The sequence below is a fragment of the Marmota marmota genome, unplaced genomic scaffold (genome assembly GCF_001458135.2).
Source record: "Marmota marmota marmota unplaced genomic scaffold, marMar, whole genome shotgun sequence".
NCBI lineage: Eukaryota > Metazoa > Chordata > Mammalia > Rodentia > Sciuridae > Marmota > Marmota marmota.
This window is the reverse complement of record NW_025999880.1, coordinates 13,935,779-13,947,211: the sequence shown is the minus strand read 5'-3', so window position 1 is coordinate 13,947,211 and position 11,433 is coordinate 13,935,779. Positions and strand designations below refer to the sequence as shown.

General features: G+C 47.4%; 1 protein-coding gene across 1 annotated transcript; it reads right to left on the bottom strand.

Moving 5' to 3' along the window:
* Positions 1–313: 313 nt before the first annotated feature.
* Spata32 (spermatogenesis associated 32) lies at positions 314–3,456 on the bottom strand. Its single transcript, XM_048789902.1, has 2 exons — positions 1,300–3,456; positions 314–731 (listed from the first exon to the last, which is right to left on the bottom strand). The coding sequence occupies exons 1-2, from the start codon at positions 2,217–2,219 to the stop codon at positions 647–649; spliced, it is 1,005 nt and encodes a 334-aa protein (XP_048645859.1). The 5' UTR covers positions 2,220–3,456; the 3' UTR covers positions 314–646.
* Positions 3,457–11,433: the final 7,977 nt, after the last annotated feature.

Here is an 11,433-nt window from a genome sequence, read left to right as displayed (position 1 = left end):
GGCATCCGTGTGGCTTCCTCTGTGTGTGCATGGATGTGCAGTGAGTGCTAGGCTATGGTGTGTGTGCATGTCTGGGTTGCATATGGGTATGCACCGTTACCGTGGGCTCTCCTTACATTTGAGGGACCTCCAGCTTAATGCTGTGGTCCCCTGGAGGACCAGTCTCTTGGCTTCCTTCAAGCCCCCAGGCACCATCCCTTTTCCATGCAGGTCTTCCCCGAGGAGAGACAGGAAGAACTCCCTCCACACTCCCTTTCTTCCTGCCCAGTCCCACCCCCCAGGGGTTACCCCCCTCAGATGATCCCAATGTGCCCTTGGCTTCAGGCCTAAGAATTGGAAGCCTCAGAGAGGACTCTGAAGCCTCCTGAAGGCTCAGATGAGTCTTTCCAGGTGGCCTTGAAGTCTGGCTAAGGGGAGTGAAGTGGAACTATCCCTGGGGAGTGAGCAGGGTGAGATGGATGGCCAGGAACAGGGTGACGGAGCCCTCAGGGAGTTGGTGGGGCTGGGGACAACTAAAAATATGGGGGTGTCATCCCTAAAAAATTGAGACTCGGCTATGGCAGCCACGAGTTCATTGGTCCAGGAGCATTTGCACAAAAAGTCTGAGCGAGGGATCAGCACTGGAGGTTTTACTGGTTTTGTCTAGTCATTTCTCTGGGGTGGAAGGGGATGACAGCTTAAAATGGATTTTCAGGAATAATGGATTCCCTTTCTTGGTTCCCGGCACCGAGCTGCAACACAAAAGAGAGAGTGTCACTGGGGTCCCAGGGAGAGGGTGACAAAGGAGGGGCAGGCCCAGGACCTGTCCAAGGGAGGAGGTCCTGGGGTCAGGGGCCTTCTGCTGCATGTGGCTGGGCAGCTGATGTTCTGGTCTGTGTCCTTCCATTACCAGAGGCAAGGACCACTACACAGCCTTGTCCCCTCACTGTCCCTCCACACAGTGTCCTTGCCCAGGGCTACAGACAGCACTCTCTGCAGGGCAGACACCAGCCGAGTAGTTCCACTTTCTAATGCCACATTGACCCTTCCCACTTTGAACCCAGGTCCCCACTCTAGACTGGGAGAGCTCACCCTCCATGGTCCCCAAGCCTCCTTCGGCCCTGGCCTTGGCACTTCACCTCAGCCCACTGAAACTTCGTTTCCAGCAGCCTTTATGAGGTCACTGAGGTTGAGGCCTCACTGAGCTGCAAGTGGCCCTGCTCAGCCCCCCATTCCGCTGTTCTTTACCCCTGCCCAGCTGGGCAAGCAATGAGGCCCCACAGTTGTGGCCCTTAGGGGAGTTGTACCCAGTCTACTCACTCTTCCTTGCATTCCTGCAGCGTGGCGGGGGTGTCCTGTGTGGGAAGGAACTTCACTTCCCCCTCAGTGGTGGCTCTCTTGATCCCAGGTTTGAAGTCTAGGTAAGAAGGGAAGCTCTGTTTTTCCTGTTCTGGAACTTTCTCTGGCTCCTTGGCTTTGGGTGGATTCTGAGGCTGCACAGGCTCTGTACAAGGTTTCACAGGCTCTTTAGAAGGTGCCGCAGACTTCCGGGATGGAGCTTTGATCATTTGTTCTAAACTGGGCAACTCCATGTCGTTGGAGGCTACGGCCAAGGAAGATGCGAAATTGATCAGCTCTTCCAGGCCGATGGATGGCGGGAGGCTGGAGGTTGACAGACAAGGGCTTGATATTGGCTGGGAGGTTGTGACTTGGCGAAATGTCAGGGCCCTGGAGATCTGGAGCATATTCTCAGGGCACAGTGTGTTCTTGGGGTTGGACTCCTGCTTTGGGTGGCTGGGGGTCTTCTCTGTGTCTCTTTCTTTGGACTGCCTATTTATTGCCTGTTGCAGGCTGTGCTCTGATGCTTGGATGAGCTTATTTGCCCAGAAGAGGTGCTTGGAAGTCTGTACGCGGATGGAGCGATGCTCAGGGCATGTCAGTTCTTTCCCTGAGACACTCTGGAGGCTGGAGTTGGAGCCTATCGACCATCCCGAGAAGGTCCTTGGTATCTCCTCTGTGTAGGGATGGAGGGTCTCTATTGTGTAATATTGCTGCTCGGTGTGTTCGCAGCCAAACTCCAGAGAGCTCATCTCCCAATAGGGGTCATTGTGTGACTTAGCTTCAGGCCCCCTCTCTGGGATGTCTACATCTGAGTTGTCTTCCAGATCTGGGACTGAGTCCAGGTGCGAATCCACATTTGCTCTGGGCCGAGGCTCTTGCTCTAGCAATTCTTCCTCCATCTGAAATATTTCAACTAAAATCTAAGGAGGCAAAGCTGGGTGTCCCTGCCTGCAAGGTCCTTCCTGGCACCAAAGACCTGCCTGGGGCGGGAGACAGTGTGGGTGGGTGATGGGGGTGGGGGTGTGTGAGCTGCCACACCAGTCTGGTACTAAGGTCCCAGAACTGTCAAGGATAAGGGTTGGTGGGGATTTAGGAAAGGTGGGCCTCAAAGACTCTGCCCCTTGCCTACCAACTCCTCATATGGGGGGACCTTGTCACTCTCACCTCTAGGTCTTCTTCCTCTTCTGCTAATCGGGGATGGGGCCGTGGGGAGTTGAAGTCATTCCTAAGACAAAAGAAGTCAGAGTGGGTGATAGGGATCCTCGAGATTGGCTCAGGGGAAAAGGGATCTCTGAGACTCTCAAGGTCTCTTGTCTTATACAGGGGCTGGTAAGATGACCTCACTAACTGACCCACTCCTCAGTGTCCCCGCTCCCACAAAGAGCATGATATTCTTAAGTTCCAGTGAGTTTAGAAAATTCCTAGGAGGTTTGCCAACTCATCTGTCATCCCCACAGTGGGATTGGGTGAGTTGGAGGAGACACAGGGAATCTTCATTTTTATGGAACATCACAGGTGAGCCCACATAGCTTGCTTTGAGAACCAAAGCTCAGAAAAAGGGCTTCCTACCGAGGGGAAAGCCCAGAGCAATGTCCACCCACCTGCCCATTCCCAGCTTTGCAGGTCTGGAGACCAGAGGTGTGTGTGGATGGGAAGTTTCTCTCTGTTGCTCTTGACCCTTGCCCTCCGTGCTTGGCTATTGTTATCCCCGATTCTTCCTTAGGCACCTGCCCACCCCCTCCTGACAGCTCTGTCCTGCACAGGCAAGGCCTCTCTCAGTAGTCAGGCCCTATCCATATCCCCGCTGTGCCCCATCACCCCTCAGCCTTCCTCCAGTGTCAGGGACTGAAGGCAGAGAGAGAAGAGGAATGGCAGACACCCCCACCTCCAGACTTTTGGCCTGGATACTGATCTTGGGAAGACTTTAGAAATGGGCAAAAAGGAGGGAAATTCTAGGTGTGGTGGGGGAGCCACATGGATTCAGGGGGCAAGGGTAGGAGTGGGGAGACTGGTTCTCACGGTATCTCCACGATGTCCACTGCCCCCTTGCCACAGCAGGGAAATCCATTAGCACCTGGCAGGGAGAAGGAGATCAGGGTGGGGAGCTGCAGGGTGAGGGACAGTCCTTGAGGGATCCTGGAGTCAGGGCTAGTGGTGCTGTCCAGCCGCCTCCCCTTCCCCACTGCCTCACCTCAGCCTGCCTGCCATCCCCTCTTCCAGCTCATCCCTCCTCTCTGTCCCCTTGCCACATCACCAGTCCTGTCCTCCATATCAGCTTGCCTCCACTCGTCATCCTGGCCCCGCCTATCCCCCCTCCATCACCCCAGCCACAAGAGTCTTCCCTTCCGCTGATGGAGCGCTACCTCTGCCCCAGTGCTGTGATCTCACTGTGCCAAATATTAGAGGGGCTCATTTGCCCGTGGTTCCACAGCTGGACTTGAACAAAGTCTTAAGAAACTCTCTCTCCCTGCCCACATTGCTGTCCTCTACAGGAGCCTGTAACTGTAGGGGCCACCATGCCCCAGGTGGACCTTCCTCTTCTCCCTCTATTTCTGCTCCTCTGCTGCTTGTTGTCCTCCCCCAGCCCATCCATCCCCACCCAGGCCAGTACCCTAACTTCAGGAGTTGATCTGAGGCAATGCCAGCACCTCCCTCACTGGTGATTTGTGAGTTAGGATCACCCTCTGCAGAGGAGGCTGAGTGACTCCCATGACTGGTCCCCATACCAGGCCCCTCCCTGGAGATTGTATCTTCTAGTGCAGAAGCTGCTCTTTATCTTCCCCTGGGGTGATGACACCCGGTTGTCCCATTCTCTGCTCCCCAGGGTAGAGGATAAGAGTTCATGGCAGAGTGATTCGGGGGTGACGGGGGCAATCGTGCATCAGGCACAGTGGGTCCCCATGAACCTGGGCTGGGGCAGGAAGTGACAGTCCTGGTTCTGGCTAAGAAGAACATGAGAATGTGCTGCGGTCTCTTCTTGGAGATGTAGACTGGAGGGCAGTGGTCCTTGCAGGTCTGATCCAGGGGTTGGTTTGGGATCTCTGTGCTTCCGCCTGGGCCTGGAGATCTTGTAGTAACTGAGTGGTAAGGCTTTGAGGGTATCTCCATGGGCAGCACCCCAATGGCCAGTTCTACCTCCTTGTCCACAGCTCCCCTGGCTTCCTCCACAAGTCTGCTGCTCCATCTCCAGCTCCCCCTGGCCCAAGCCTGGCTCCTCTGCAGCCTCTGAGTGGACAGCCTCCCTTCACTTGCTTTACAGTTTCCCTGGGCAATTTGACCAACACCCATAGCCTCAACCCTTCCATAAGTAGCAACTAAGTATGGACAAGGGGGAAATGATTATGGAGTGTGGGGGCTGGAAGAAAGTCTGAGTTTGACTCCACTTGGGACCTCTGTGCCTGACTTAGGGATGTTCTATTGAGGATTCAAGTAACAGCCTATGGTCTATAAAATAATCCCAATTTCCAATTGTTGCCAGTGTACAGAAATACATTAAAACTGGGTACAGGCAGGAGTCTCCCAAGTTCGAGGACAGCTTCAGCAACTTAGCAAGGCCCTAAGTAACTTAAAAAGACCCTGTCTCAAAATAAAAAATAAGAAGGGCTGGTAATGTGGCTTAGTGGTGAAGTGATTCTGGATTCAATCCCTAGTACAAAAAAAAAAAGTTTTTTTTTTTTTTTTTTTTTCCCCACAAGGTATATTGGTGACCAATTTTCCTTTCTTATGATGAGTTTTGATATTAGATATTAGAATGATATTTGATATTAGAGTGATTCTGGCCTCATAAAATGCCTTGGAAGTATTTGCTCTTTGGTTTTCTGGAAGAGTTTGTGCAAATAATTGGTATTATTTCTTCCCTAATGTTGGTAGCATTCACAAGTGAAGCTTATGAACTTGGGCCTGGAGCTTCCTTACAGGATGATTGTGAATTACATGTTTTATTTATTTATTTATTTATTTATTTTTTATTTATTTATTTTTTTTTGAATTACATGTTTTAAAAGCTACATGCAGTGCTGTTTTGCCTGTATTTTCTTTTCATTGTGGTAAAATATTCCTAATTGTGTGTGTGTATGTGTGTGTGCTGGGGATTGAACAAAGCCCCAGTGCATGCTAAGTGCATCCTATACATCCCCTTATTTTAACCATTTATACAGTCAAGGGCCATCAGGTGCGTACACACTATTGTGCAACCATTGGCACCATCCATCTCCAGAATATCTGTTTCTTTTTTTCTTATGATACTGAGAATTTAACCCAGGGGAGCTCTACTATTGAGCTACAATACCAGCTTTTCTTATTTTGAGACAGGGTCCTGCTAAGTTGCTGAGGCTGGCCTCAAACTTTCTATCCTCTTGCCTCAGCCTCACAAGTCCCTGGGATTATGACATGTGCCACTGTGCATGACTATTTCTTCTTGAGTGAGCTTCCAAAATTTTTGTCTTGTAAGGAATTGGCCCATTTTATCTAAGTTGTCAATTTCATTTGCATGAGTTATCCATTGCACATAGGTAGAATCTGTAATGGCATCATCCCTTTCATTTCAGATAACTTTGGTTCTCTTTCTTCTTGGCTGGGGATTTATTAATTTTGTGGATCCCAAAGGACCATCTTTTGGTTTCACTGGTTTCTTCTGTTTTCTGCTTTTCTTTCTTTCATTGATTGCCACTTAGCTCTTTATTCTTTTGCTTACTTTGGGCTTCATTTGCCCCAATCCCCTTTGTGAGACAAAAACTGACATACAGATTTGAGGACTTTCCTTTTTTTTTTTTTTTTAAAGAGAGAGAGAGAGAGAGAGAGAGAGAGAGAGAGAGAATTTTTTAATATTTATTTTTTTAGTTTTCGTCGGACCCAACATCTTTGTTTGTATGTGGTGCTGAGGATTGAACCCGGCACCTTACATGCACTAGGCGTGCACTCTACTGCTAAGTCACAACTCCAGTCCCAGATTTTATAATTTTCTGCCGCAGTCCGGCTGCAGCAGAATAATCAGGGGGGGTGACGAATAACTTGTGTAGCTTGATACAGCAGGAGTAGGAGCCGTTTATTGTAGGACAGGAGCAGTATTTATACATTCCACACAGCTTATCTAATTAGCATAAACTAGATACATCAGTCAACCAATAAGGAATCTCCACACTTAATGGCTCGCTTTTGTTACTTCTCAAACCACTCCCTCTGGCATTTTGCCAGGCACCACCCAGACTTGTTTACGAACTCTAAATTCCCCTGGCAAAATGCCAGGTGTTATTTTGACTTGTTTACAGACTCTAACAATTTTCTATCTTTGATATAAAATGGGTAGGTCCACATGTATTTTGTTGTTGTTTTAATTTTTTTTTTTTTTTTGGAACTGGGGATTTGAACTCAGGGGCACTCAACCTCTGGGCCGCATCCTCAGCCCATTTTCTATTTTATTTGGAGACAAGGTCTCACTAAATTGCTTGGTGCCTTGCTTTTGCTGAGGTGGCTTTGAATTCCTCCTGCCTCAGTCTCCTGAGCTTTCTGTTGTAGCATATATTTTCAATTCCATTTTATCTTTCCTGTTGACTTTTTTTTCTGTAGACTTTTATGAGCTACAACTCTGTTACTTTAGGATTTATAATATACATATTTAATTTATCCTAGGTTCAAAGGGTAGTATACTGCTCTACAAATCGTATAAGAACCTTATACAACACACCTTCATTTCCTCTTAGCCTGGTATTTAATATTTTAAATATTAAAAAATGACAGTAGTATAAATTTGTTTGCAATGAGTAAGCACACGAGGGGGACCCACAAGCACATCAGAAGGTCCATCATGTCTTTAGAATGTGGATAGCGGAGGATTGGCACCTGATGAAGAGGTGGAGTCAGAAGTAACTCCAGCTGAGGAGAAAGAGCAAGTAGGAGGAGGATGAGCCCACCTGTCCAGGTGAGTCCCAGGGGGGCCAACTCAGAGAAACTAGACAGGACAGAGCCATGGGCTGAACGTGCTCCTTCCCCACTGTAAGTGCTGTACCCGTGGCAGCCACATGACCACCACCAGGAAGGACTTCCACATTCTGGCAGGCAGTGGTCCCCACTGATGTGTTTGGTTCCTGCCTGGTCATCTTAAAGTGCTATCTGCCAGGCAGTAGGTCCTAGAGTCACAAGGATCTCCATCAGATTTTAATTATTCTACTCTTGAACATGGACAACCAACTATTACCAAACACATGTCAGTAGCAGATCAAGAGAAAATATGATCCTAGAGTACCAGAGGTAATTTGAGAAACAGAAAGAGCTCAAAGAGCAACTAAACATTTTTTAGAGATTCAAGAATGAATGACTATATTTAATACGTTTTACATCAAAAATAAGAACAAGATGTTACGAAAATTATAGAAGGAAATAGCTTTGGCAAATAGGTTTAGAAAATTAAAACAGAGAATATCTCCAGAGGTGGAATCAAAATGTAAGATAACATGAGAGAAAAGGATCATAGGAGATCCATTTCTGAATTCTAGAAAGGAGATCAAGAATAGAGAACACAGAGGGCTGGGGACGTAACTCAGTGGTAGAGGGCTTACTTAGTGTGCTCGAGGCCCTGGGTTCATTCCCCAATAGCCCCCAAAGCAAAACACAACAACAAACAATAGCAAACACAAGAGAAGAAAAATCAAAATATCCCTGAGCCCAAGAATGAAACTGAAGGATGTCCCTAGTTTAAAAGAGTTCACTGAATGCCTAACTTGACAGATGTCAAAACATCCTTGCTGTGAAAGTACATTACATCGGTAACAAACAACTCCTAAGTGCTTCTAAAGAGGAAAACCCAGTAACCTACAAACAGAGGAAACTCATACTGGTAGCAGACTTATCAACAGTGGTTTTATTGTAACTAACTTGCCTTTAAATTCGGAGGAAAATGAATTTTATATCCAGCCAAACTGTCATTTCAGATACAAAAAAAAAAAAAAAAACCCAGAAAATTTACTTTCTCTTTTTTAGGAAATTATTTGAATATGTATTAAAGAAAATGAATATGTACAACAAGAAAGTCTAGAAGGAAATAACATGTCCATCCCAGCAAAATAGCCAAGTCCCAGATATCTACTAGATAGAGGCCAACAATCAGTTCAGATTTGGTGCAGCAAACAGAGGGTTCTAGATAGTAGATCTGAAAAAAGAAATTCTGACCGAACAATTGACCAGACATGGCAGTTGAGGGGAAACTAACACTATGATAAAACCAAAGGGTGTAAGAAAAAGGCAACATGAACTTCTAGGAAAAACAAAAAGCTGGGTAAGAAAGAAAAGGTAGGGGCTGGGCTATAGCTTGTCTAGCACATGTGAGGCCCTGGGTTTAATCCTCAGCACCACATACAAATGAATAAATGGAATAAAGGTATTAAAAAAAAAAAAAGAAAAGGTAACCATGATACCTTCTTCCCTTGGTTTTTGCAACGAATAGAAGTTAGTTACAATAAAACAAATCTTGTTCATTAACTTTCAATTTTTAGACTCAATATCTAGAAAATATTTGGAAAACGTGACTGTGGTTATGGGACAACGATATCGTCTCAATATTCAGACACCAAAAGTGCAGGTTAGAGTTTCGGGGAGATAGAAGGCAGAGAGAAAAGCTAAAGAGAACGAAGGAGCTCTAAAAATATCTTACTTTGTGGAGTATCAAAAGATACTGTCTTGGGCTGGGGATGTGGCTCAAGCCGTAGTGGGCTCGTCTGGCATGGGTGGGGTGCTGGGTTCGATCCTCAGCACCACATACAAATAAAATAAAGATGTTGTGTCCACCAAAAAATAAAAAATTCTCTCTCTCTCTTTCTTTCTCTCTCTCTCTCTCAAAAAAAAATACTGTGTAAAGTTTATGAAAATAATAATATGAGTATATTCAGTTTATAGGAATCAGCAGATCTAAAGCAATTGATGTTGGGAGGACCGGGAGACTGCCTGGTACCTTTACATCAGCAAAGAACTGATAAGTGAAGAATGAGCTTGTGAACTTGCAGAGATAAAAAGGTAATTAGGCAGAAAAACGGTTCAAATGGAACAACTGCAGTGGCTTCCAGGAGTTGACCTGAGGATGTAGAGATCCTTGTTTTTCGTCACTGAATAAGCTCTTCAGTACCCTTGAGATATCTGCACATGTCTTTGATAAAGTTGAAAGAATATGGTGAGTGCCTGCTCTAGGCCAGGCATGTACTGGGGGCTGACGATACAGTGATGAGCAAGTCCTTGTGCCCAGGTTGCTTTCAAGCCTGTGAAACATAGCAGACGCTCCCATCTGATTCTTATTTACATTTCACCCAAACTCCAGTCATTTGTGTCTGACCTCAAATTCATTGTTCCTGACCTCAAATTCACTGCATCCAAGACATTGCCCACAGGAGAGGGTGCTGTCTTCTCCCTCTGCCATCCTGATATCTTATTGTGATTGGAGGGCTCTCCATCATGCCAGGTTACAGGCTGCTTCTCCAGTTGCCCCAGGTCCATCCCTGCAGACCTCTATCTGAGCACATGGTCTCCTGCTCACCTTCCTTGAGTTCTTTGGCAGGATGTGCAGGTTGCTCACTTGGAGTCTCTTCTCGGCATGGAGCCTGGCACAAGGTAGATGCTCAGCAAACGTCTTTGCAAAAAAATCCGAATTCCTCATCCCTCTCCCTCTGCCAAACCCTGCAGTTGATCCTGCTTTTCTTGTCTCAAGTTCACACGCTGCAAGGCCAGACTTCGTGTGGCCAGTGCTATTCTGCATGCCTGACACACCCTCTTTCTTTTCCAGGCTTTCCTCTCTTGATAACTCCCTTCTCCTCTCCTGATTCATCCTTTGCCTGAATTTAGAAACCTCTGTCACCTGTGACTCCCCCACACTTCTGTAGCTCCTGACCTTCCTTTTCCATCTCCACTGTTTCTCTCCTTGCCTCCCAATGCCACAGCCAACACAAGCCTAGCACTGACTTCCTGCTGGTGCTTGAGCTGAGTGCTTTGCACACGTTGACTTCACAGCTTCCTTATGCACGGTGGCTATGACTGTCCTCTCAGAGATGAGAAAACTCCTATGAGGTTGCACAGCGATAAAGAACAGCACATAACCTGAAAGCAAGCCTTGCTGGCTCCGAACCCTGGGATGATTCTCATTAGCTATTTGAAATCTCTTCAAGCCTCTAGTGGAAACACTGCAACCATGTTCTCCTTCAATCTGGGCTTCTCACTGATCCCTGAGAGTCAGCTACATAACACCTGCCTCCAGTCACACCAGACTCCACTGTGGCCTTCATTTTTTGGCATCCTGCTTCCTGTCCCTTGCCTCAAGGTCAAGTTAACCCAGAGTATGGCAGGCTCTTTTGTGCCCCAGTGCTTTTGCACATGTTATTATATTTGGAAAACCCTCTCCCAGAAAAATCTTAAACATGCCTGAAAGCCCAACTCTAATCTCCAGTGTCATCTTCTCTGACAAACCAAGCTGTCCCACCTACATCTCAACTTTGTTGAGTCAATCCACTTTTCAGGGCCTGGCACAAGAGTCTTGGAAGGGGTGCAATAAATGTCACAGGAGTGATTTATGGTGCCTGTGAAAATTCCTTAACCATGGACTTTGGGAACGGAGAGAGCTACTCTCTGGCACATGTTTAATACTGGCTCAAGTCCTGGGATAGCTGGTTCCAAGAAGAAAGTCCTAATTTCAGTTGAGATCTGAGTCCTCAAGTGGAAAAGGTGACCAATAAATACTTGTTGAAAATCGACTGCTCCTTCCTGTAAAGTTCCAAGCATCAACCAAGGAGTTGGACGTGAGTTTGGGGGAGTATCTGCAGTTAGGAATAATTCGTGAGTCGTTTCCTGGACACACGGCGACTACCCTTTCCGTGGGTCCAGCGCCCTTCCAAGAACACCCTGAATTCAGCTCAAGAGGAGTAAGTGCGCGGCCGTGCACAATCATTAGGTGCTGAGGCTGCGGGTGGAGTAAGGGTTGTCATAAGGCTTTGGCGGGTCCACCTTCCTTTCGCGCGCCCCAGGCACGTTCTGTTCAGCCCCCTCCCGCTCGCTCCCCTCCCCCGCCCGCGCTTGCCCTGCCGCCCTAGGCGCCCACCCTGCCCTTCGCTCCCACCTGTCAGCCCCATGCTGACCGAGGCT

Bases quoted from the DNA above. Each gene is read 5' to 3' on its own strand.
- Spata32 (XM_048789902.1), bottom strand. From the start codon at position 2,219: ATGGAGGAAGAATTGCTAGAGCAAGAGCCTCGGCCCAGAGCAAATGTG. The intron at 732-1,299 runs GTGAGTAGACTG...TTTGTGTTGCAG, and splicing joins CTGCAGGAATGCAAGGAAGA to CTCGGTGCCGGGAACCAAGA.